At 38.7% G+C, this 27,788-nt stretch overlaps 1 protein-coding gene across 1 annotated transcript in view; it reads left to right on the top strand.

Annotated features, from left to right (window-relative positions):
- TNFAIP8 (TNF alpha induced protein 8) overlaps nt 1-26,693 on the top strand; it is a 59,960-nt gene extending 33,267 nt beyond the window's left edge. Inside the window, exon 2 of the mRNA XM_080362372.1 lies at nt 26,032-26,693. Coding sequence (XP_080218498.1) covers nt 26,032-26,597 — 566 coding nt within the window. The 3' untranslated portion in view covers nt 26,598-26,693. The remainder of the gene's footprint in view (nt 1-26,031) is intronic.
- The last annotated feature ends 1,095 nt before the right edge of the window (nt 26,694-27,788 follow it).

Below are 27,788 nucleotides of genomic sequence, written 5' to 3' on the forward strand. Positions count from 1 at the left end.
GTTTTGTGACAAATTATGTTCATCTTGAGGCCAAAAGGTCAGGATCAGCCTAAGGCAGCATCCCAGTCCTGTGCTGAGCCTGTGCTGTGGCTGAAATTTCCAACAACTAGTGGCAGATTCAGATAAAGCTTATAATGAAAACTGTGTTTTGAGGCTACGTGAAGATGTTTCCTCATCTCTTAACCACACAGCATTTGAGTAGAGGCAACGACAACTTAAAAACAGCTGTTGCTGCTATTTGGAAACCAACAATCTCAGCATGTTCGTAATGGACACGGGTTTGGAAGATGAAAACTTCACAGCAGTCTTAACCGTTGGCAAGATGGTTACTGTTTTGTTGTCTTCTCGGGCTGTCAGCTCTGAAAATACGTAGACGTGATTGTGGGTGTTGCACGGATGAACATTGTGAACCTTACAGATGAGACTGAAGGGACTTACAAATTTCATAGCAAAATTATGTTCAGTATTAAGCAGGTTCAACTTTATGAAGCCTTTTGTGCAAGTATCTTCCTACCCTCTCTCTATTTTCTGTCTCTGGGAGAAGAGCTGAGGTGAGGAGCCACAGTAAGGCAAATTTTACTGCATCTGTATGGAAACCAGGATCTGTCCCATACATGCTGCTTCTTCCTATCCCTAACCTGGTGGGCTCATTGTGAACCTGTTTGTCTTATTCTGCTGCTTATTCTGCCAGTTTGTGATCAGAAAGAAGGTATTCAGACATTACATCTTGCCCTGTGGTGAAGCCTTATTTGTTACTTACTGAGTCTGAAAGCCACACGAGCAGTGTGGTGTGGGTTTGTATGATACTAGGTTTGCCCTAAATTGCTCTTGCCATTTAGAGATGAAAGAATGAACAGGTCACAATAAATCACTAGCAGGGTGGAGAATGGATGCTGAACAGGAGTGTATAGAAGCGGGTGATGGGGACAGCACAGGGGAGGAGGGAGAATGGGATGAAGTGCTGGATGCCAAGCATGGTGCAGAAGCTGTTGAAGGATCACTTGATCCTCCAGGGATGGACTTTTTATAATTCCTTAATAGCATGGTAGAGACATACTCCAGAGTATCATTTGTGGGTCTGCCCAATAGGTGGAAGTATTGTGAGTGCTTCAACAAGTGCCACAAGCACCATCTGAATTGGTCTGAAGTCTGTTGTACAAAGGGGTCAAGATGAATTAACAATAAGGAACAGCAAGCAGCGATGATCAGGACAAAACCAGGAGTACCCATGTTTTTCAGATCTGGCTTATAGATCAACCTGCTAATGTTTTGGCTTGTTTTGTCTCTCTAGCTTTCAATCGACTGAATTTTCCTAAGATGAAAACAGTACCTGGTACGTGGTTTATGCACGTAAAGATAAATTGAAAATTCTGCACCGTAGATAACTGAGATGTTAGAGTTGTGCTGGTAAATGAAAACACTGAAGTCTGAAAACAGTATTTCTGGAGTCAGTCAAAAGCTAAGCACAGTCTAGATTATCTTGATACATGTGTGTGATACGGTAGAAGATAATAAAACAAATAGAAATCCTGAGTACAGTCTGGCTACAGCAACAACAGGCGAACTATTGGTACCTAATCCTTTTAGTTACAGAACTGTATAACACTGCCATTAAAATCACACAGCTAATCAATAGTCCTCTTTTTACTGTAAAATAATATTAAACCCCAAATTAACAAAATTGCCTCAGAGTTGGAATTTGGTTTTGCTGCACTCACAGTACACAGCGCCTGTTGCACTCTCTTTTGCAATAATGGAAGTAACACAGCTACAGATGGTGTTGCTCTACTTCTGAGTTAGGAAATAACTTTAAAATAGTCTCTTCATTTGCTAATTTGAATGTCTGTGTGTAACTGTTTAACACAAGAAAACTTGAAATATTACTTTTTTTTCTGTGGCTCTGTGCCCGCCCCTGCACAGCTTTCCTCTCTGTGTGCACCATCATGCACATGTGATGTCTGCATGTGGCAGCAGCACAAACAGCAGGTTTGGCACCTGGGAGGATACCTGGCAGGTGGATTTCTGCATCCCAGGAGATGGACAGTGCTGGAGGAGGCAGGAGCTCCTTGCTTTGTGCTGCAAGATCTCAGTGCTCTGTAGGTATGCCAAAGAGCTCATCCACTAGTCTAAATTAATAGGGAAGGGCTAGAAAACAACATTTCTTATTTCATAAACATGTGCATCTTGAAACTCAGAACAGTTATGATCTGCTTGCCTGAAAAAAAGGTTGTAGTGGTACTGGTTGAGATGCAGGATAGGAACAATTGAGCGAGTCAAGGGCATGCTTCTATGTTGTCTTTGACTGCTTACTCAATCAGGAACTTCCATAGAAAAGATCTTTCTGGTAAAACCTACAAGCTAACAAGGCACCATGTGCAGAAGAGGTAGGTACAGTTAATTTCTTAATGACATTGCAGCGTGGCTTCCAGGCTTTTGAATTTAACAGTTTGTCCTGTGTTTTCCATGAACTGTTATCCTGTACCTTTTTTCTGAGGGACTCTTTAAGCATCTTGTTGCCCTTCTGATATGGCAGCATGTTTGGAGATTCTACAAGTGTGTGCAAACAATACACGTTGCACTTGTTTCTGCTCAGGAGATCTTGGATTGAAATATAACAATGTTACTTCTTGTTCCCTTTCAGGAGATTAGCTTGAGAAAAACTCAAATATTTGAGAATTGGTGAAATCCATTTATAGTGATGGCTATATCACATCATCTTTCATTTCGTTTTGCAAATGGTACATATGAAGAAATAACACTTGTCAGTGCTTCAGGACAATATGCAATGTCTCTTTGTCCTATGTGAAAACTTGCATTATATACCTGTAATTCCCACCTATTGAAGATTATCAGTTTAAAATTTGTGAACCAAAACCCCTTTTATCAGAAATAGGTGCAACTTGTTAGAGCTACAGAAGAGAGATGGCATGAGCTTTCCTTATATTACTGCACTGTTGCTGAATGACAAAGTTTACATAATCCCTAGATTAAACATTTAAGTATGGTATGTTATAGTTTACTCCATGAAAACAGCTGATTGAAGAGCTCTGTTTACTTGCTGACTTTCGCAGTACTGCTACAGTTGAAGCTGAGGATGGACCTTATTTTAATTGTTTAAAGATCTGCAGTCCATTCAATGTGACATTCTGGAAGAGCAGAAGTTATTACCAGACAACTTTAGTTATGTTAACCAAACACGGGGAGGTGTTTTTTTTTTTTTAAAACCATGAATATGTAATGTCTGAAGTGTTGCATTACCACTTCCTTCTCTAGAACTGTTCTAAGGCTACGCAGGTTTCTGTCGTTGTAGTTTTTGCTTGTTTGTTGGTTGGTTTGGGTTTTGGTGTTTTTTTTTGTTTTGTTTTGTTTTTTTGTTTTCTTGTTGTTCTTGTTTTCCATAGGAGATTTATTCTTGTGTCCGTGGCAGCTGCCTTCTCTTTGAAGCATACTTCTAATGTAGTTGTGCTGGTTCCTCCTTTTTGTGAACCAAAACATTACAGCCTTTTTTGACATTTTACCATTGGCCTTCAGAATCTTCTTGGCAATAATTTTAGCACCATTTTTGGGCTGCTATGATTTTTATTATTTATTTTAAATATTTGTAAAAGATGTAATAGGGTTTGCCACCTGTGTATCTAATAAGAAAATGCTTCTGTAAACAGAGCTGTCCTAGTGTGCACCGAGACACAAAACATGGGCCAGGTTTTGCGCTGGGCTGGGGACATGCTGACACAGCTGCCTGTCCTTTCACAATGCCCTGTGTGTTGCTGTAGCAAGCCAAGGCCTGGCTACAGCCTGTTCTTTCTGTGGCAACCCTGCCTTAGTGTTAGCAGAAGTGAGGACAATTTACAAATGATGAGCAAACAAAACAAACCCAAGTTTTTTGTTCAGTAGAGAAGGGTATAAAGGGTGCTACTTCACTCTACCCCTATGTCTTACCCAGCTCTATGGCTTTTAGACTTTTAGCCACTAAAACTTAGTAAGTAAACCCATTTTTGTGTGTGTGCCACACAAAAGACTTTATTTTTCATCCGGGAATTCTGGCCTTCCCTCTGTGACAGCATCTGTCCAAATGTGTGGTGGGTTTTAAGCCATTCATTTTAGGAAGTTACTTTTCCCTAAGAGAATCTACCCTGTGAAATTAAACTGTATCTACTGGTTTTACTTTCAGAGTTTTTGTCATTCTTTGTTTCACCCTTCCTACTACATATCCCATGCACAGTTTACAAAGAGGGTCTTCTTAAGCTTCCAGGCTGTTTACTTGTCAGGGGATGAAAAATCAGTCTGCATGCTTCAATAACTGGCTCTTTCCCACAGGTGAGGTAATATCATCCCTTACCTGGGCTCATGTGTTGTCCATGGACTCTGTTTAATTTCTACCTGCTTTATTCTGCTACTTTTACTGGCCTTCTAAATCAAAGTATTGCAGTTCATAGGGTGCAGACTCTGAAGAATGTCATTATGTCCTCATGATTGAAAGCCATTACAAGTCACTGTTTAACCTAGGGTCAGAAAATTACCTACCTAAACATGCTTTGGCCTGGTTAGGGTCTCTACAGGCAATGCATATGTTTTTAAGAAGCATAACAACCAAAATGAAACATTAAAAAATTATGTCTCAACTGTGCATTGAGACACTGTAAGCAGGAGGAACAGGGCTGAGTGAAGAGATGTGATCTTGAATCTGTAGGGAACAATTATATCAAAATCATTAGGTTTTTGGTATCTGTCCAGAGATACCTCAAGTTTCTGAGAGATTTGAGAAATTTCATTTGCAGAACTTGCTGATGTTTAACCACAGGGCTCATTATCTCACTGCGTCTGTCGTCTTAAAATAACAAAAGGCATCCATCTACTGTGTAAATCTGTCCATGCAGGGCTCTTAATACTGTTTTATATTCTGGCTATTTTCTCTCTCTAACAACACGCGCTTTGATTAAAGGACCCCAAAGGCCGTTGCAGTTCATCCTGACTAACACTATGTTTCTTCCTGTTCCTCCTCTATTTTGTGTGTGGGTTTTTTGAGAGGTCTCAATCTACTAAACAGTAATTACCCCAAATTACCCCCAAACCAGTTTGGTTTTTTTTTTGGTTGGTTGGTTGGGGGTTTTTTTGTTTGTGTTTTTTTGTTGTTGTGGGGTTTTTTTTGTTTGTTTGGGTTTTTGGTTTTTGTTTGGGTTTTTTGTTTGTTTTGTTTTGTTGTTTTTTAGTGTTTGTTTTGTTTTTAAAGTGAAAATGTGGCTTCTTTAGCTAGTCTGGTGTTGTAATTACTTTTTCTTCTGTGATACTGCTTAGGGTAATAGTCACTTTTATTCTTTGTGCTTCGAAAAACATAGCTGCTGTGCTTTGCCACACCACAGGAGATGATGAGGCCTGTAGAAGACAGACAGCTTCTCAAAGAATGTCCTTAAGGGACCCATGATGTTGTGCATATTGCAAGATAAAAATTTGCCAGTGTCACCAAGAGCCTTTAACTAAAATGAGATCTGTCTGTCATAGGTATGAGAGAAGTACATGGCAAAGGACAGTCACTCAAAATAGGACAAAAGTTGCTCAAATTCTGAAGTATTATCTATCCCAGTCCCCAGTGCAACTTTGCCATGGCTGAAGAATTCATACTGCCCTTCCTGACTTTGTACCTTTTACTGATGAGACCAGCCTACCTGCTTACGGTCTTCCCATAAGCTTTAATGAATACAGCTGAATGTTAAAATCTGAAATGCTTAATTTTTTTTTTCCCCTATGTGCCCCAATTTTGTGCAGCTGACATCTTTGGCTCTTTCTGACTTCATCTTGAAATACACTTATTTCTACTTGACTCCAGTAATAGACTTCATAACTGTTAATAGCTGTTAAAAGTGTTAGTTCCATGAAGACCCTGACAGCCCTTGAGGCATATGCATTTAACCCTGTGAGGGGGAGGCAGGTAGGAATTTGGTTGTATGTCCGAGCTGGCAGTGCCATCAGGACTTCTCCTGAGAGATCACGCCTCTGCTTTTCTCTGACACTCACGTTTCCACTGAGGTTTTGTCCGCTGTGCTAAAAATATATTAAATGAATAAGTCGGAAAAGATTATTCCTTTTGACAGTGATTTTACTGGAGGCTGTGCCAATCGGAAGAAAGGCTTGCAAATAATTCCCCCTGATTTTTCTGTGATGGTGTGTATGATACATGGAAGTTGGAGGGTGGCTGAAAAAGATCCCTGTTCTCTTATGGTGCTGTAAAACAATGTCATGTAATAGTTAAAAATCACGTTGGTTTGTTGGGGTTTTTGTTGTTTTTTTGTTTGTTTTACCTAGGATACAAGGGGGTCTGTAACAAAAAGAAATAAAATAGTTTTTCCAAGACAGAAAAGTGAATTGCTCCTTTCAGAGTATATGGCACCGTGCACTGAGCATAAGTGAAAGAAAAAAAATAATTATTTAGCTTAAGCTACTTGAAAGAAAGCTGCTGCTTCTCATGATTTAAGCATGTATTTAGTCATCCTGTATTAGTCAGTGTAATTATGGAGGCTACAGAACTAATTCCAGATAGTAACCAGTGTTGAAATCTACAATTTAGGCTTAAAAAATAGTTGATTTAAATAAGATTTTCCTGCAAGTTGAGAGACCCCCAATCTGATTGTCATTTACCACAATCAGACGCTGCTCTGCACTCAGGGCTTTTTTGGTCTCCTGCTCGCTTTCTCATACCACGTTGGCAAGCTGCAACAAGTGAAACTCCACCCTTCCGACAGACTGGGGAGAATAAAATTCATAAACGGCGACTGCTGGCAACTAAAATTAGAGTTTCTCTGAAGGTGCTGGTTTTCCAGACAGTCTCTGGTGTGCAGCTTAGAAAGGGGCGGGATCCTTTTCAAGTAGCTTAGTTGTGATTTGCTGAATTCATAGACTTTTCCCCTTAAAATCCCAGCCCCCTCTCTTTTTTTTTTTTGGTTTCTGAGAAGTTGACTTGTGGCTGCTTGTCTGCAAGCGCATCAGCTGTAATCGGGTCCCCCGTGCCTTGTGCCGACACCATGAGTTCGGAGGCTGATGAACCCAAGGAAGGTATGGTTTTTGACTGTTTTCACAGGAAACGTCCGTGCTTGCGTCTCCAGCACCGCGTTTGTGAGCCTGGAGGAGAGTTTCTGCTTGCTTTTGTGTTTGACTATTCAAAGGGGAGGGAAAACTGCCTTGGCAAAACCATCCAAAGCCCTGATGATTTCTCTGGATATGAAATTACTGAAGTGTTGGCACCTGGGGATGTTGGTCTGTCTCACACCTGGAATGTTGATAAGTGGAAGAAAAAACAGTGTTTCAAAACACTGGTGGAAGAATATTGAAAGAGGAAGATTTTTGTTTTAGTTTGGAAGCACTGTATTTTTCAGCAGAAGAGGAAGTTGCATGGGGAGAAGTGAAAGGTCATTATTTTGGGAGTAAGCCTGATGCCGCTCACTTCCCTCTCTGAATGATTGTGCAGGCATGTGTGTGCGTGTGTGTGTGTGTGTGTGTGTGTGTGTGTGTGTTAAAGCTGAGAGGAGTGTGCCAAAGCTACAGGGTTTCGTTTACTGCTTCAGGAGTGGAACGTGTGGAGGAGCTGGAAGTGCTCCAACAAAAATACAATTATTCCCGAGTGTTGATTGTGGGGGGGCGTGCGAGCCAGAGTAGGACAGTAGGGAGCAAGTGGGGGAGGAGGAGGGCAATTTCCTGAAAGTGCCTACATACAAAAGAGCATTTATACAGAAGAGGGAACAGGGCAGTCGTGGGGTTATACACTGGATTTCTTAGAATTGATGTTTCATGCTTACAAATAGCCCTTAGGGAGATTCAAACTTGCAGAGGTCTAGTCTGCCTCAGAAAAAAATAATTGAAAAGAAAAACCAAGCACAACAGATAAGCAAGCAGTAAGGCAGCCTAAGCATTTTATATTTGGTGAAAACAAGAAAATTTCAGAAGATTTTAGATGTTTTTTCCCCTCATACTCTGTACAACTTCCTCACTTCAAGAATAACATTACTAGGGACCACTGCCTGCTTACTTGCATAAAAAGTATTTTGCTGATTTGCAGAAAAGTCAACTTGGACTAAATCAAACTTCATGCCAATAATGCCGATAGAACCTGGTTAGTAATGAAGCATGATGGATTGTTTTCAGAAGATTTACAAGGATACTCTATGTTTTCTTTTTCATCTTCTCCTTGAATGAACAGATGAACTAAAAGACAGCTTTTATTTTTTTTTTTTTCCAAGAGTACTCTGTACTCTGATTTATTGAAAAACAGAACTGAAAAAAAATTCTATACAGACACTGTTTGAAAAACAGAATATGTGAATAAGAATACGGCAGTGCGAGCAGGCTCCCTGAGTTTTACAGCAGGATTGATCAGCATGCATGCCAGAGCATGAAAGATCCTCTGCTTTGTGTACAGGAAGCTCTAGACAATTTTACCAAGTTGGCTATACTTGAAATGTAAATTTCCTTGTGTAAAGAAACCTCTTGCCTCCTTAGATGACTCAGATTTTTAAAATCCTCTGAAAATATTTCTGCTTTTCTGTGCATTTCTATTGAAACAGTTTGAGATGCCAGGATCTTCATGCTGAAGAAAGCATTTGGAGCAGGTGGCTGAGACAGAAAATAAAGAGTAGCTTTTGGCTTAGTTATTTTTAGCTGCGAAAATATTTGAGTTTTGCCATCCTATGATTTTGATAGGTTAGACTGGAAAATAAATAACAGTAGCCATTGTTACTACTTACAGATATCACTGAGAAGGTTTTTCAGTCAGTCTGTAAATGTATTCCTGGTCATATACTGTCATCTGTAAAATAATAATTTAGAAGATACATGAGAAAAGGGAGTTTAGTGTATATGTGAATAAAGACTGGGATTAACAGGTGAATACAGAGAGCTGCAGCATTTATACTACTTTGCCTAGTGTGATTGAACATTGTATGAAAGGTCACTGATCAGAATACTGAAAAATACAAGCAAATACCTGTGTATTTGTAGTGGTTCGATGTATGTGGCATAAAACAGGCATTCAGAGTCGTTCAGCTTACTGGCTGTTTCATCAAGAAACTGTGCTTTTTGCATAAAGAAAATAGATGCTTCACAAATTTAAACTGAATTTGGGGCTCAGGCTTTTGATGCTGAGGATATATAACCTTTTAAGTGGTTGATTTTTCCTTTAGGCACAAAACTGAATGTCACTCTCTGACTTATCCAAAAATTATGATGCCCAGACAGGGAACTAATAGGTCTGTGATTGATTATTGAAGGGACAGAGGGCACATTTGGACAATTATAATACAGTTGTTTTACCAAATTCTGTACATTTCAAGGCCAAAGCTAGCAATGAAAGTATAAAGTGAGGGAAGGAGAAAACTACAGGAAAAAGGTTCTTTTATTGTTGTTTGTAAGCAAAGGCAGAATTTTCTGTTTTCCTCAAAGCAGAGATGCTCAGGTGCCCAGGGGAGCATCACTGGCCAGGAGCTAGTGAGGGGATATGTGAGGACCTCCGAAATTCAGCTGTAGCTTCTAAGCATGACTCTCGGACCACCTGTTGGAAGATGAGCCTGAAAGAAAATTAGGGTTGAGGGCAGTAACAGCATCAAACATCATGTATGTTCAGATAGTTACCTGATGCTGAAGTGAGCAATACTTAACTTCCAGTTACTTTGTACAAGTAATTGCAGTACTTGGAGAACACTGAGGTGTCTATAAGAAAGGCTTTAATGGGTTAATGTATATTGTTTTTAAAATCTGCATTAAAAAAAAAATCAATGACCATATGTTTAACTATGGTAAAAATGAACTATACCCATTGTTACAGTGGAACCCAAAATCCAGGTTGATTTTGAAAGGTGAACTCCTGAATAATTTCTCTTTCATAATTAATTGAATAAAGGTGAAGTCTGTGACTTCCAGTCAAATCACATTTTTTAGCAGGAGCTGTGAGTAAAAAGACATTGCTACAAGACAATCATTACTTCACTGTATTGTGTACTAATTGCTGGATGTGGGATATGCAGCAGTGCATCTGGGATTTTCAGCTTCCGCCTTTGATCTCTTGCTCTGTGTTAGAATGTTAACATGAAACAGTTTATTTTTTCCCATCATGCTGCTTGGTAACACTAGAACAAGCTTTGCATTCATCTGTATGCCACAATGCTGTGGTAAGTATGTGTGTGTGTGTGTGTTAGCGTGTGTACGGCATCAATCTGTATTGCACTTAGAGATTCCAACAACTGTCATGATATAAATAACCCTGGCACATTTTATTGTAGTTACTTTTGCACTGGATGAAACAAAGAGCATGGTAAATTCAAGAAAATACTATAGCATTTAACTGCACAGCATAATTCCAATGTGGTGTTGCATGGTGGTATGTTGTACCAAGAAAGGTTACAAATGGTTTCAGGCTCTTGTTTGACTTAGCTCCTTTCCGTGATCTGAAGGAAATGGTCTTGTTGCTGTCATATAAAAAATACGTATTTCAAACATACCTTTTAAAACACATGCCAATACCAGTTAAAATTATTGTGATGTTAATGGATTCCTTACGTAGTATTTCTTCAAAAGATGGAAATAGTAATTTATGTAAATCTTCAGAAAACTTCAGCTTAATTCTACAGGTTTTATGTTGTGCATTTAGAAAACATCAGGAGATAACTCTAAGGTCTCAAAGAAAAACTAAAATAATAACAGGTATCAGAACTAATGTAACACATAGCCTATGAAGATATGGATATTATATTACAAACTTGGAAGCAGTGAGAGCCCGCATTGTACTTCTATCATAGTTTTAAGTACTGCATTGCATGGGAGAGATCTCTGCATTCCTACAACTGCTCAGAGCTTTTTTAGACACAATTATCATTTTTTAATCCAAATGCGATTACTGAGGAATGAGCTCACCTGTTTTGTTCCTTTTAGAGCTCAGAACAGAGACACAGGGGTTATAAAATCACAAAACACTCACTGTTTTGAGAAGTCAGTACTCCCTCCTGTAAGTAGTCATAGTCTTGCTTTCACATTTTTCAGTCACCTCTTGTTGTGTGAAAAATTTCCATGGTAGAACCCTCCTCATTTAGATAACTAATTGTCTGCTTTTATGCTCCTACCAGCCATTTATTCCATCCAAAACATCAATGGGAATCTGTAATGTATGATTTTACATCTGACTGTATCCAAAACTAACATTTGTTAGAACCTTTTATGCTTTTATGGCAGTAAACAGGAAGATCCAAACTGTGCAAGTAGACTGTTATCGAAATACAAATGCAACATGGCCCGGGTGATGACAGTCCCGTTTCATGTTAACTTTTGAAGTTAGAGACTATTGTCAGGCATAATTAGAATGAACTGCATGAAAACCATATGATTAAAAAGAAATAGGATATCTCAGTGTCCCGTTTTGTATGCAAATCTGAATCGTTTTGTGTGACTTACTTTGGCAACCCTGACAGCTGCCAAAGTTAGAGATTGTCCCCTTCTCTTTTGTGGAGCTCACTTTTCCATATGGAGCCACAGTGAAGCTGCACAGACAATCAGTATGTATCCCACATTCAGACCCCTCTTCTGCTCTCACCTTGAAGTCTACAAAATGTGGGCTTCCTTTGTTTCACTGGCTCTTTGCCTGCACTCCCTTGTCAAAACAACCATCTCCATAAAACATTAAGGCCAGTGAAACAGGGGCTTTTTGTTGAGAGTAGTCTGAAAAGTTCAGTTCTGAAACGGGAAGAATGATCTGGCCCCCATGGATGTGTCAGATCAGTGGAATGTGTGGATTAGTCAAACTGAGGATTTTTTTTTAATTTCCCAGATAACTTGCCTACTGCTGATAAAGAGAATTAAAAGATTACTGGGGTCATATGCATCATGTATGCAGCTCTATAAATCAGAGCAATGCTTAACAATTTGGCATTTTGTGTTATCCATTCTGTAGATTATTAGAATACAGGATTAATAGGACAAGCTAAAGGCAAAATGTATCACTTCAGTACAGGAAAGAAGGAAAAAATAAGTAAGTTCATGAGAAATTAGAAAGAAAGAATTATTACTGACAGGATGCTCTAATACTGTATCACATATGCATGTGGAAAGCATTGCCAGAGGTGAAAATAGTAGAGGTGGAAGGAAAAACAAGAAGCTAACAGCTTAATGAAGAAGTAGCAATGGGAAATTCAGAGGAAATAAGACCATGGTACACAGGCTGGTCAGAACTGCTAGATTTTTTTTTTTTAAGAAAGTTTGGAGAATTTTATGTTCAATGAAGTATGATACAGCAAATAGATAAATAGCTTTGAGGACAGGAATATGACTGCCATGTTTTGTAGTACAGCTGCTGCACCTCCATCTAGATGTGGGCACTTTAATCTCTCAGGAAGAGCACTGACTTAAGGTTCTTAAACAATAAGACTCTGGACGCAGTCTGCATCTCTCCTGTTAAAAATAAAAAGAATGGGTGGTTTTATTTTCCAGGCGAAATCAGCATAAACTTTAAGATAACGCATCTGTAAATGGATTAGGTGGCTACTCTAATTGCTTCTTCTACTGTTCAGAATTGAATGGGTTGAACTGGTGAGGTTTTTTGTATACCATGTTTGGAAGTCCATATGGAGTTGTCTACTGCAGAACACCTCATACCGCATGTATTTAGCAATCCCTTGTGCAGTTGGAACAGATGAGGAAGGTAGGTGGTAATTTGAGCAGAGGCCATGGGACAAGCAGTAGCTGTAGCTGGTAGGTTACTTCAGAGAATCACTGAGGCTCTTAACAGGTTAATCATTTAGCTGCAATTGTTGGGCTGAACATTAGGTTGCTTTGATAAAATTTCATTAATATAATTATAGTTATGCAATCAAATCTTTTAATCTGTAGCAAACTGCAAGACTCGTGTTTAGTGTCAAATAAGATACAGTCCCTTCAGCCACATGGTCAACAGAGAGAATCACAGATTAAGTGAGGCTTCGGGGAACTTCTGGAGGTCATTGGGCACAACTTTGCAATTGAGGCAGAGCTAGCTTTGAAGTTGGATCCAAATTTTAAGTTAGATGAGGTTGCTTAGGCCTTTTCCAGTCAAGTTTATAATGTCTTCAAGAGTGGTGTTGCCAACTTCTCTAGCATCATAGTCTGACATTTGACTTGCTATTAAGGTGGTCATTCCCAATGAGAATTCCCCTTGCTGCTGCTTGTGTCTGTAGCCCCTTGGTCTTTTGCTGTATATCCTCAAAAAGAGCGTAGTTCTGTCTCCTCTGCAACTCTTCAGTACCAAGTTAGATGTATGGGTGACATCCACCATTAGTCTTCAGCAAACCCAGCGCTCTCAGCCTGTCCCCTGTATCGCACACTACTGCTCCCGCAGACATCTCAGTGGGTGGCCACTGGTCTTGCTTCAGTCTGTCAGCTCCTTTGTGGGAAATACTGGGAAGCCCAAAACTGGACACAGTACTCCACATATTGGAAAATAGTAGTGTGTTGGGTTTTTTTATTTTTTTTTTTTCCCCCCAATTCTACCACTATTTTCAGTTTCACAGAATTAATTGTTGCACTGGAGACTTAAGTTTCCCAGTCTTCCTTCCATTTATCTGTTGATGACAGCATTTGCTATATTATAGTACTTCTTAGGCCCTCAGGTTATTTTCTTTGAGGAATTTGCAAACTGTACACGGTCATAAATGAGGCCGAGGTTAGAGATCAGGGAGCAAAAGTCAGTCAGTCTTTGGAGAATCAAAAGAAGTATCTGGGTAAGGGGAGTGCCTTGCACCTACATTCAGAAAGGCTGTGTACTTTATCAGTATTGTTTCCAAATATAGCAACAGGCTAAATTAATGGCTCCTAACAATAATGGGTATTTCATGATACATGTGCCAGGGATAGCAAATATTAATTGTAATTTGTAATTTTTATTCAAAAGCATACATCCTTTCTTTCACCAGTAACAATTCATTATTTGGTGAAATCTTCTATTAAATTGAACAGTTTCACGAGGATTCTTAAATACTGCTTTTTGCATATTGCTTCCCTCCCCCCTTTCCCACCTTATGCATTTAAAGTCTCTGTAAACACATTTGCATAATAAATAAAGCAATGTAAACTATATTGCAGGTGTTTTTTTCAACCTTCTGGATTGATTTGTTGTTACAATTAAATGCCAAAATGCCCTAAGGGGAGAGCATTTCATAAGGGGGTTTGAAAGAGCTACTCATTTTTATGCTACTTCATGAAACAACTTCTGTTTTTCTTTTTCCATACATCACATTCAATAGAAGAAGTAGTAGGCTAAAAAAAGTTTCATGTATTTCATAATGGCTTTAAAGCCAAAAATGACTTTTTTTCATGTTTAAGGATTAATTTTTCATGTTTGCTTATTGGGTAGACACTTCATAGATCCAGTAGTACCCAGCAGTGGTACTGTTAGTAGTAACAGTTGCTGTAAATGTAAAAAATATGAGTGCTTAAACTGACTGTTTCTGCATTAATAAATAGCACCAACCTGAAAGTTAGTCTTATAGATATTGACATTAATATCTTTTTAGTACTGTGAGAAGTTACAGATTTTCATGTTTTCTCTGTTTGCATCAGTAGATTTGCTGATTTACTTGTGGTTTTTAGTGGTATGTGTACAGTTTTGTGGACACATCTTCGTCACAATTACTGAACAGGATATAGTGTGGGATCAGTGATGCAAATGCAACTGCCAGCAACTCGGTTATTGTAACCATAGAGTCAGCAAAAGCACAAGCCTTAAACCTGTTGTCACTTGGGCACGGTCTTTTTTTGGCTGAGGAGAAGAGAATCTGGGAAACCTGTCTGTTGAGAGCTTCATTCTACATTGATCCTTTGGGGATGTTTTCTCATAAATTTTTTCTTCTGAAGATTCCCCACCTGGGTTGGGGTGTGGTTTGATTCAGTTTCATCAGTGGATTCCCTGTCACAATTCTGTTTCATGGTTCACTTCTAGCACTTGACCGGCTAGCAATGAGAAGTACAGAGCCTGTGCCTTTGCATGGCGTGGTGGATGCTGGGTGCTTGGGATCCAGAGTTTTCACCACAGATGTGTTTCAGCAGAAGCAATGTAGAGGATTGAATACACGCTGTATAAATGTATTTATTTTCCCCTACATTTTGCTGAATTCAGTATAAATATTTGTAACTATACAGATTAGTAATGAAAGATCAAAGAGTCTGTTTTGCATAGCAATAGGGGAAAATTGCATTTGAATTTGACATACAATAGGCAAATGTTGGGGTGTCTGCAGAGAGTCCTACTACTGCTGGCAGTTAACAGTAATGAGAATAAATTGCACTAAAGTGGGAGTAAGCAGTTCATTTGTTTGACAGCGTTTCTCCTTAAAAGGTGTATAATTTGAAATCCAGGGACATGTTCTGAGATGTATTTTATGTATCTAAAAAGGTCAGTACTTGCTGGTTTCTCTGAGGCATTGGTAGTTGACCTGTGATTTCAGTCGACCTCTAAGAATGCGATCTCCTCAGGTCTTAATCATAAAATGTTTACATTTCACTTCATATAGGAATTAATAAACCACTGAATCAGTGCATGCACAGACAAGCTTCCACCTAATTAACTTCATTGAAGTGTGTAGGAAACTTTGACTTTGAAAAGTGCAGAAATGTCATTGTTTTAAAACTTAAATCTTTAATGAGATCTGTTTTAGCTTTTACTATGTCCACTTTACCAAACTCTTCTACAAAGATAGTTTTACTTATAGAAAGAAGAAAATTTTAGTTTAATATTAGCAAAAGCAAGCAAATGACACTGGTGAATACTTCAGCCACTGATTCCAAGGGCTATTTTTTCCTACTTGCAAAAGAGAAAATGAATGAACGTTTCTGTTCACTTAAAAACATATGTATTCAAAATATTTACTAAGAAATAGGGGCTTAGACTTCAGAAACTAAAAAGAACTTGAAACAAGGAATTGTGAATTTGAGCAGCTGTGAACAGAAATATCGGATATTTCAGGAAGGGGCTCTGGTGTTTACATTTGTGATGTCTTCATGAAACTCACAGTCTTGTACACAGTGCTGGAGATTAGAGCTTTAGAAGTCTGTGATGCAAGACATCACTGTCCTGGATGTGTGTTTAAACTAACCTTTCTTTTCAACAAGCAATTGGTGTTATTATCAACTGAAAGAGATGTAAGTTCTGGTGGATTTAGATGTTGATCAGATTATTGTGGTTTGTCTCCTAATGCCGTGCAGTATGATGGGAGATGGTAGCACTGTCATAGTGAGGAGGACAGAAACTATGGACATTTTTATTTCAGTGCAAAAATGTAATCTAAATAATTTTAAATGCAGATTGATGGTGTTCATTTTTACCACTTGAGGCCTCCCCTTCTCTGGGTTCAAACTTGCGTTCTCTCCTTCTTCCTTTGGGCTAATAATCCTGAAAATCTCAATCTACAACAGCCTTTTCTGGTAGTGGATATCCCTTCATAGTTCACTGCTGTACCATTTGATACTGGTGCAAAGTAAAGAAACTGCACATTTAAATTCTACAGTAGTCAACAGCTGTAAAAAGAACCCAGTCTCCTACACCTTGCCCCAAGGAGCGGACTGTAACACGAAACAGATGCAGGTTTTACAGAATCACAGAACAGTTGAGGCTGAAAAGGACCTCTGGAAACTGTCTAGTTTTAGTGAGTAAATATATTTGCAACATCTAGTGCTTTGCAAGGTGTCAAAGTTCTGTATCCGAATAGTACTGCTTCCTGACATAAAAGAAAATGACAGTGTCACACACATGATATTTAAACGGAAGATTTAATTTTACAGAGGAACAAGTTACTGACAGTATTAAAGATCTAATTTTTTACTTACGCCTTACGTTCTCGGATTTAATGATATTAATGAAAGTAAAATCGAACTCTCAAGTTACATGGGGAGGCGGACCTGTTTTGACAGACTTCATTTATGCTGGAGAGTTTACATGCTGTTAAGTTAAACATTTTTAAGGTGGGGGGTTTGTTTTGTTTTTCCAGTAAGTGTTATATATAGAAATACTTTGCATACTTTTTCAGCTGTTTTGAGCATTGGTTTTGAATCGGAGATGCCAGGAATAAAGCTAACCAAGTGGAAACAAACAGGAGTCAAAGCAAAGCCTCCAAAAGATAGATGGTGCATTTGGGTCTTGGGGAGTGTGTTCTCAATTGGTAACAGGGGGGTAAGGAAATGAAGAAGATAAAATACTCCCAACCATTGATTTAATGGCTGGAGGTTTGGAGTCAAGTCCTAGTAGTTGTACGATGGATACAGAGGGAACTGGCTGTGGCTGCTAAATATTGGGAGAAAAACTGAAAGCTTGGGGTTGATTTATTTTGCTTCTTGTGGAAGAGGAAAGTAAGAGAACTGCGTGTTAGCAGGGACAATGGAAAATACCACTATGGCCACCAAGCATAGTCTTTCATGATTACAGATACCACGAATGATTCGTAAGGAAGAGTAGACAGAGCATATATTCTATGTACAGCTATGCATTTAATGCCAGAAAACTTATCATTCATGCTATAAAACATGAAGAGATAGTGAAAAATCAAAAACTGCCATATAGTTGAAGGATGTCACTAGTGTCCCAGGCCTAGAGAACAGCCAGTATCTGATAAGTAAAATACTTAGATGGTATATTTTCTTGTGTTTTATAATCTGCATTTCACTGCTGATATTGAAAAAAAGAATATACTAACCAGACACCCGACAACTGAGTGCCCTGGGAATCACGACTGGTTTTTTCTGTATCTGGCCTATAGTTCTGTTCATCTTCGGGGCCTCAGAATTTTCTTTAGAAAGGAGACTGAAATCACATTATGTGTGTAAGGGGCAGATATTATCTATTTTCTTAGGGCAACCAGTGGAAGATACAAGACAAATATATATGGACAAAGTGCAAGCTAGCAGTCTGGCCTTTATTCAACATTACACTGATAGATACTGAGGGACTCCTGTCCTATCTGAGGGAAACGAACAGGGTAGTGTACAGATCAACATTGAGAAGAGAGCCAGAACTAGTAATACAGGGAAAAATGTTATTAACTATTTTTGAAGCTATTGTAAGATCACTTACAAACCTTTTTGTCATCTGAACTCTCTGAAGCCTCTGCTGTGGCTTTCTTTACATGCTATTCAAAATATACGCTCTTCGCATTTTGACAGCCAGGTTGCCACCTGGTCTTTGTAATTGAGTTCCCTGTTCCTCTCATGCGAGATTGCCATCTTGTCTCTTATCTTCCAGTTCATTGTATTTTTGCCACATATATCTTAAACTTCCTCTTCTTCCCTGAGCCCCATCTCAAATTTAAGTCTCTCTGATGGATTCCAAGTGCCCCAGGGCTGCTGGTCTCAGTGCTTTTTGTTCTGCATTCAAGCCGGAAGCTCTTCTGATATACTCTGTCTAGGTCCTGTGCATGCAGCTTTTTTTTTTTTTTTAAGGCAATTAGATACCTCTTTTTAAACTTTAACTTTCGGTAAAACATTCAGTTGTAATGGCCAGGTAGTGTTATCAGAAGTGCCATGGGTTATGGAGCTTGGCACTGTTGCCTTTCTGCAGTTTGGTATGTGTTTCTAAGGCTGGACAAAAAAACCTCCAATATCTGCATTGCATTTACTTGATCAGAAGGAATGGCCTAAGATACTCTTTATTTCCTGTGAAAAGATTAATGCAGTATTACTGTTGAGTGTGCATGGATACCTGGTAGATGCAGACAAACTTGGTGTAGCCCTGCAATGGTCAACAGCTGAAATATACAGGCTGCATATTTAATACCACGGCACCTGTTACATTCCAGCAAGGATAACAAATGGTGGCAAAGGAGTGAAATACCAAATTAAGTTCACGACCCTCCTCTGTGTGTCTGTCATTTTCTTTGTTTAAATCCAAGATTTCAAAATACGCTTTTCCAAGAGCAGTCACCAGAAGGTAGTCTGAAGTGGTTTTTTTCTTATTAAAGCTGCACTGTTAATTAAAATACATACAGAGGCTCTAGGAAAAAGGGCTTTTAAGAAGTGTTTTTAAATTTCTAAATCAGCTACAGTGTATGTGTCATGTGATGCACAGGGTGGCTGTGGGAAGCACAGGCATGTAAAACCAGAATAACTTGTTGGCACAGACTGCTCTCATGGGACTGCAAAACTCTGCACATACATTCTTGTTGGAAATAGCATCTTTCCTTGCCACACTACTCAGCTTTAACCTCCAAGTACTTTTTTTTGGCAATTCTTCTAATTTCTTGATCAAAAAGGGGTTTTTTTCCCCATTTTTTTCATTATTTGTTTTTCCTTTTGCAGCTATAGAGTAGGTCATCTTTTGCTCTTGGTCAGATTTTGAATATTTTAATATACTAAGGCTAGAATTAAGTAGCAAAATCAGGAAGCACATAACAATATACTATTAGTTTTGCAAACCCCTTGACAATGACTTCTCCGGCACTTTATTGAGAAAAAAAATGTGTTCGAGTGGTGTTTGCTTTTATCTTTCCCACGTTCATGCTGCTGAATGTATGCATCCTTTCAGTGCAAGTATGGAGATTAGACATACTGTATATTTCAAAAAATGCTGGATTAGCCAGCTTTTTTCAAAAATTGCTTGATTAACTGTTGCTTCAGAGTGACTAGCAGCCTCTGAGCTGCCTTCCAAATCCAGTAAGCCTGCTCATGCAATATTTGCAATGCGTTAGGCTAGGCTTCGAGTTCACTATTTTTTCTTTTGATGGTCTTCCAGAGTAAATGTTAAAATTAGCACACATTGCTTGACTAATTAACATTCTCATAGTATGCTCAGTTGGCAAAGATTATGGGGAGTGAGAATTTAGTACTATTTACTGCACCCTTTAAGAGAACTGTGGGCAAAGGTTACTTACCTTTTTGAATCAATGCTTTGTATGCATTGAAAATTTTTTGTTTAAACGGTTTTCTAGCTAAAATTGATATTCATATATAAATCTCAGGTTTTAAAAACAAGGTGCCAAATAAAATATTTTCTCTTCAAATAAGGACCTTGTGTACCTGAATTAAAAAAATAGAGACGTATGTGGAAGAAATTAGAACTGTATAGAGCCCTTGTTTTTTTTTCTCCTTCTGCACCTACCTGCTTGCCTTCTGGGTTTTCCACTGCCCCAGCTTGGGTGCTTGCCCCAGCTCTGTGTCCTGTTGCAGTCCTTTTCTCAATAAACTCTGTGGCTGCCCTGTTGTTTCATTGCCCCTGCCATCAGCCAGCTTAGAAATTGCAATCCCAGTGTCTGAGGTCAGAGCACTGTCTGGTCTTGCATGTCTGGTACAAGCTTCTGTTTTTATCAGCTTTTTAAAAGCCAACAGGTGAACACGTTCTTGCGAATGCAGAGACTGGCCAAAATGCTGAAGTGGCCATCTGGAGACTGCTGCATTTTTTGAATGATTTTTACATTGCACAGACTTTATCTGTGCTTTTTAAAAGTTTAAATTTAACACACCTTTCACCCAAGAAACTTTGAAGCACTTAGATAGAATGAAAAAACTGACTGTTCTGTTTAAATATATATATAAAATACCAAAAAATGTTCTTTGAAACTGTGACTCACTCAGATGGTTATTAAGAAGAAGCTGTAAATCATGGCAGCAGGTAGGAAATCAGCTTGCCTTATTCATATCTGAAGAATTCATAGACTGGGTCTTACCACTAGGGTTTTTTTTTTTTTTTTAATCTTACCATCACATACATTGAGAAATTGTTGCAGCCCTTCTAACAGGTTTATGACTCTTATTTCTGCCTGGTCTGTACTTCAGGACTTGTTAATTCACTGATGCTACTCTTGCAGTCTGTCACCATTGGAGCTTTACTGAGGACATTTGTTTATACATGAAGTCATGTATTTATATTCCACTGTGTATTTTTTTAATGTTTCTGGCCTTTATCATTCCTGAAAACAATGGTAGCCCTGTAAAGATCCAGAAAGCAGAAGGCACAAGAAAAAGTAAAACTTTGGTAATTTTTAAATCCCTTAATACCTAGGCGATCTCATGATTTTGGAGGTGCATGGCTCATGGTCACAGACACTCAGCGTAGCACTGCCAATCCCACTTCATTTCAAGTTGCCTCCCTCAAGGGAAATGATGCTCTCCCACTGAACATGCTGACTGAACATGCAATTCATACGGTGTGCACAGGCTTGTAGCTGCAGCTCTTGCCTGCAGTCTGCAGAGAGGCAGACACGCTCCTCCACACAGGACGCCTGGCAGGAAACTGGCTGCTGCATTTCTCAGAGCTGTGTGATACGTCTTTTAAATGCTGCCTGAAGCGCTTGGTTGGTGCCGCCTCCATCCTCCTGATCCCATGTAATTGTTCTTTATGCCTTGCCCAAAACCCCGGTCATTTTTGGATGTTGTGCTCACCAGTTACTAGTGCAGGACATGGTATGGCAATCACTAAAATGAGAGCTGGCTTTCTCACAACAGTGTTGTTGTTAATGGATCTACAGTCACATTTTCTCCTCTGTATGGACTGTTGCATCAACTTACCAAATAGTATGCTAAAAAAAAAGAGAAAGCTAAACTCTTGACTTGCCCATGAAATTTAATGTGGTTCACTGGAAGTTATTGCTGGATGCTTGTTTCTTGGTCCTTCTTAATTACAAGCTTAAAAACACTCAGTGACTCAAGTATTGAAGACACTCAACTGCAAATGATGTTGCATCTACCATCAACCCATCAAATGTTATCTTTTATCTTGTGGGGAAAAAATAAAAATCAGCCTCAATTTAAGGCAAATTTAAGGCACTGACATCATCCTATAGAACTTTTTTTCCCCCTTTTTTTTTTTTTTTCACTTTAAATGGCGTTGAGAAATAGGGTATTTGGTAATAGGCATTTGCCACAGTACAGAGTGAGGTGTGCTGGTATCCATATCGGGGAAATGTCAGGATCACAGCCGTAAGTAGTAGCTTTCTTGTGCTTCTATACCAGTCTCCTGAGAGCTCATTAACCCACAATTCTAAATTTTCACTGGAAGTTTATACTTACACCACAATTTTAAAGAAAATCTGTGTAAGGTAAAATATTTTGGGGAAAACACATCCAGAATGCTACGTATCCAGTATTTCCTGACTCTAACACAAAAAATACTAATGTTAAACACAGTTACTGTTGGTTGTGAAAATTAAGAAGTTTCATAATCAATAAGCTCCTAGCAACTTGTTTGCTCCTTTAAATCATAAATCTAGAAGAGTTTGTAGATGTCTCTGTTATGCCTAAGATCCTGTGAATTTTGAAGTAATGGAGGCAGGATTTCCTCTGAGAGCCTTTCCCCTTGGTCTGCTCCACTCTATGGAGGGGCATCTCTACTGAAGATATAAATGTTTATTTGTATAGATTTTACAGAAAATTAGATCCCATTGATTTCAAAGGCATATTTTTTTATTATGTGCTTTTTCGAAGTGAAGTGTAAAACTGTTCAGGAAAGCAGTAGGAGCTATGAAGAGCAGTTGCGAGGGAAATCTCTCTGAGATGCTTAAAATCAGTGGGATTACCTGCCCAAACCGTGGGTCTACTGCAGGCCACCAGAGAAATGGCACTATCTCAGGTTCAAGTGCCATGGTAGGACCTGTCAATGCCATACGTGTGGTCAGAGATTTATTAATCCTGGCCAGCTACTGTACCCACTCTTAAAAGGAGGCTAAACACAATCAACCCTAAGAAACTGATGCAGGTGTAAGTACTTGTCTAACTGTGGGTTTACAGGCATATTTGTAGGTGCTCACCAGAGGCTTGGAAGGGGACGCTGGGCTGTCCTCACTTTGGGAAGCAGGGACTGCTGGGGCATGCGGCCAATGGCTCCCCCTCACCCCCTGTGGCCTGTCAATCAGGTGTCTCCCATACATGCAAGCTGTCTGCATTTGCAGACACTGGGTTAGCATTTTAACCTCTTCTTGACGTGTCCCCTACGCGCCAGGGTCACGGGACCTTTCCTCTCCCTCCGGCCACGCGTGGCCCCCGCTGTCCGTTGGCAGTAACGGCTCTCGGCGGTGCTGCCTCAGCAGCGCAACTTCCTTTCCGCTCACTTTTCGAGGAAGTGAAACCACTGTGATGTATTTTTGCATTCTGAGGTGCCGAAGCAAAATGAAGAGCGGTAGGCAGGAGGAGAAGGTAACTGGGAAGAGCTGCTGTTTTGGTGAGGGGGAGAAACCCACCTTCACTCTGTGAGAGCTTCTGACAGCGTTTCAAAGAGAAATAAAGCGTGTGCTGGATTGAGTGGAGTAAACAACCCTCAGGCCAGTATTCACTGTGGGTATTTTGACTCTTTTCCTGTTGTCAGCATTAACAATTGCAACTCCATTTGATGAACAAGTAAGTAATAGTTTTATTGGTTTTTGTTAAAGCACTATGATATGTTCAGTCTGAAGGAGCTCTATATTCTTCCTGCTTAAACACAGTTTTAGTTAAGCAGTTGACTGTGAAATACTTTGTAAGTCTTTCTGCCATCAGTAATGAGGAGAAGTTGTGGTTATAAAATGCTAACAGTTTGCAAGTTCCTTTTTGGATTCATTGAAATACTGAAGTATGGAATTTTACATATCGAATAATTAAATTAGAACCCATGTAATAGCACAGGGCAAATGAAGCTGACTTCTGGTGTATTGCCAAGTAGGAAACATGCCATGCTGGGAAGTCCCAGGACTTCGGCAGTTTTTGAGAAACGACATCAAGAGTTTAACACCTCTTGTAAGTGAGCAATTCCTGTTTTGCTTAGTGTTAATTACATGTTGAGCTTCACTTTGTCAGATGTTAAATTACATAATGTAAGGAGTTTCTTTGTTGAAAAACTGTAAAAATTTTAGAAAGCTGCCATGTTTTCAGTTTCTTGAAATTGATACTTCACAGGTTGTTACGTGTAGCTTGTTAGAACCATATCTGAGTGTTTGAGTGACTTGCTGGATGCAGGTTGTACAGATTACAGTTCAATTACCATGGAGCATTCTGTGTGATAATACCATTTCATAGGAATACTTACAGCATCCTGGGAAAGAACATTTTAAAATACATATCTATTTTATTGTGGGGGGTTTCTCCTCAAATTTGTGGAACAGACTTTGAAACGGCGACTGCTGTAGTATGAACATCTATATATCTTTGTGGAATGTCAGGAAGAAGACACCATGAGCAATTAGTAAATTGGAAGGCTTTAAGAAATACAGGTAATGAAAGAACTATCAGTATTCCTGTTTAGGAGGAAAAAAAGCTATCATTCATCTTTAGATCTTTGTAAAGCATTGGCTGTTGAGTTCTAGTACTTGACCACCCTTTGAAATACTTTGATTAGTTTTATTTGAAGAGTAACAGTTCCAGTTTTATATTTAAAACCACAAGAAGTGAATCATATTTTCGTTTCAGACTGACTTCTTAGCGTCTTTAACATCTTCCTGTATCTTCGCGGTTGAGAAACATGTCTGTCTTGTGATCTTGAGTGCTTTGCCCAAGAAAGCTAACAATGGATTCTTTGGGTTTTGGGTGTCCTTATGTTGTAACGATTTTTCAAAATGCACTCAAACATTTCATTCTTAAGAACAAAATAAAGGTATGCACTGAAAGTCTTAATTAAAAAAAACATGTTCAAAGGTTTCCCAGATATCAAAAAAGGAACTTGTTACTAAGTTTTGCAAAGGTATTGTTGAATAAAAAAATACAGATTGATGTCTCACATGTCCTGAAGTACAAGTTTCTTCTATTTGCTGGAACCCCAGAGGCACTCTGCATCTGAACACACCCAGCTGCCCAAATACAAACAGTTAAGAGGAAACCTTTTCCAAAATCAGAGACTTACTGTTCAGCATCTGCAGACTTTGTGTTTTCATTAAAAGAAAAAAAAAAACCACACAAAACCAAAACAAAACAAAAAACCACACACACACAAAACCAAAACAAACACGTTTCCAGGCCCTGGGTTTGCAAAGCGAACCTTTTATAAGTGAAGTAAACCGATGAAGCTTTCCTTCAGCCTGAGACTCCATGAAAGCTGCAGTTAAAGGCAGCCGTCTCCCACACTGTTCAAACTGGACATAGGAACTCATGTGTGCCTTAGTGTAGAAGGTGCTGCAAAGGGAATGTGCTGTAAATAGTTGTTGTTGGCAACAGAACATGAGCAGCAGCATTTCACAAAACAACTTTCTGAAAGATTGTTTGGGATCTTTTAAGTATTTGAAGAAATTGCAAACCAGTCATTGGATGTATTGGTGCAAGCAATCATATTTTCAGTGGTGGAAATCTGTGCTAGGATCTACTTTGTTGGTCACAGAAGGTTTCCTTTATAAGGTTATGCTAGCAAGTGTTATGGCAGTCCCTACACTCTTAAGTTTTGGCTGTTTCTGCATTAAGTACAGGACATAGCAGTATTAACCTATACTTGCTTGCTTTTTGAAAACTAGCTTCTTCAGATTGTATGCAGAGAGTCTCAGTACTGTTTGTTGACAAAGGATTTTTATGTTTGTGTTACATTTTCTTATCTATATAAAAATACATACAAAAAATAGATGTGTGGGATCTGAATTAATTGATCAGGTAAAATGCGAAGCAGGAAAAAGTTTTACAGTAGTTGATTCACTGAATTACTATCTCTAACTGAGTAGCAGCGGTAATTGTCATGACATTGTGATAGTTGTGGTTTCAGATTTCATTATGAATATGAGAATCTGATCAGACTTACGACTCATCAAATATGGCAGGTTTATTGCCTCAATTGGAAATCTCATCTGTAAATATATATATGTATATGTATGTATGTATGTATGTATGTATTTTAAACCATTTTTGAGCAAGTTCTGTCTCATTTTGTCCCTTTTCAAAAGTAAACCATTCTAATAGAAAGTAAGCCTAAAACCAGCAGAGTTTTGAGGATTGGAAAGGTGAGGTTCTCTCTAACTACATACATAAGTTTGCATTATTTTTTGTGGCAGTTAGTAGGACTAGTATGAATGGACAGACATGGAAATATTCCTTCGCTTACTGCCCTTAGTATGTCTGTTATGAAGTATTGACTGCATTCTTTTTGTTTGTTTCTCTTTTCCCCAGTGGCCACAGATGTCTTCAACTCCAAAAGTCTGGCCATTCAGGCCCAGAAGAAGATCCTTGGAAAAATGGTGTCCAAATCAATAGCAACTACTTTGATTGATGATACAAGCAGTGATGTTCTAGATGAGCTCTACAGAGTGACAAAGGAGTATACACAAAATAAAAAGGAAGCAGAGAAAATCATCAAAAACCTCATTAAAATAGTCCTTAAATTGGCAATTCTCTACAGGAACAACCAATTCAATCAGGATGAAATAGCATTGATGGAGAAATTCAAGAAGAAAGTTCATCAGCTGGCTAAGACCGTGGTCAGTTTCCATCAGGTGGATTATACCTTTGACAGGAATTTTTTGTCCAAACTGTTAAATGATTGTAGAGAGCTACTGCATGAAATTATTCAGCGTCACCTAACTGCGAAGTCACATGGACGTGTCAACAACGTGTTTGATCACTTCTCTGATTGTGAATTTTTGGCTGCCTTGTACAATCCCTTTGGACCTTATAAACTCCATTTGCAGAAACTTTGTGAGGGCGTCAACAAAATGCTAGATGAGGGGAATATATAAGTACTTGTATTAAAGTTGACTGCCTATGCATTATTGTAGATGGAACACTGTTGATTTATGAAGGAATAAGGGAGCATGCAAAAAGTTTTGGTTGGTTTTTTTTTTTACATTATAACAAATATTTCTAAAATATCTTTATTAAATTGATTTCTTACTATGAGCTATCGTTGCTTTTCACTGTACATCTAGAAGAAAGACTGCACATGACTTTTTTTTTACTGTGCTTTGCCTACAGAAAGAGCTGGAAAAGACAATAAAATGGAACAGTCCAAGTACAGTAAGAGTCTTGCAAGACAAATACACAAACCAAAACAATGTGCTGTCAGACAATCCATATTTTTCATAGATTTACAGAGTTATTTCTAAACAATCAGAGTCCTGTAATGTTGGTAACAGATTATCATGGTGATGGTACACTCTATAATTTCTTTGATTTATTTGTAATATATATGTATATGATTCCTTTATAGCCTTCTATGCTCTCTGCACAGATCACAGCTTCCTAGTGTTGCCCTCGTGAAGTATTCAGTTTTAAATGACGTCAGTGATGCTGTCACGTAGAGTCTTAACAGGCTTGTTCAGTGGTGAAAACTTCCTATTTGCAAGGCTAACAAGTATAGATCATTATAGACCTGCACAGATGTTTGCTTCCTTTGATTATATGGGGATTATTTGAGGAATAAGCTACAGTAAAATAGCCTAACTGGGAAAGTATTCTCTAGAAACCACCTGCGGTACGTAATTTTAACTTTGTCTATGATAGGGTAAAACACAGTGACTTATCTGTGCAATTCCTGTAGATATTTAGAATCCTGCTAATAGGTCACAATTCTTTTTGGAAAGGTGCAAGGCAGTATATCTTATACACTAGGCTGATGTGGATGGTGATGTGAATTCAGAAATATCAGAAAATAAATTCCAAGCCAATTTGCTTTGTGTGCAATGAAAACAGAAATTGGTTTTATAATTGTGTTATATACTATTTAACTAATGGAAAAATGGAATCTCAAATATTTTTTTTCTTCCTTTCTCCCCTCCTGTCTTTCACCCTTCTCTTTCTCCTTCATCTTCTTCCTGCCTTGCCCTTTGGGGATACAAAACGTGACTTTCTAGACACTGTAATGTATTTAAAAGTATGAAGGTAATACATTTCAAACAACTGAAGATTTTTTGTCAGGAAGCATATAAAGA

Source organism: Nesoenas mayeri, assembly GCF_963082525.1.
Source record: "Nesoenas mayeri genome assembly, chromosome: Z".
NCBI classification, from domain to species: domain Eukaryota; kingdom Metazoa; phylum Chordata; class Aves; order Columbiformes; family Columbidae; genus Nesoenas; species Nesoenas mayeri.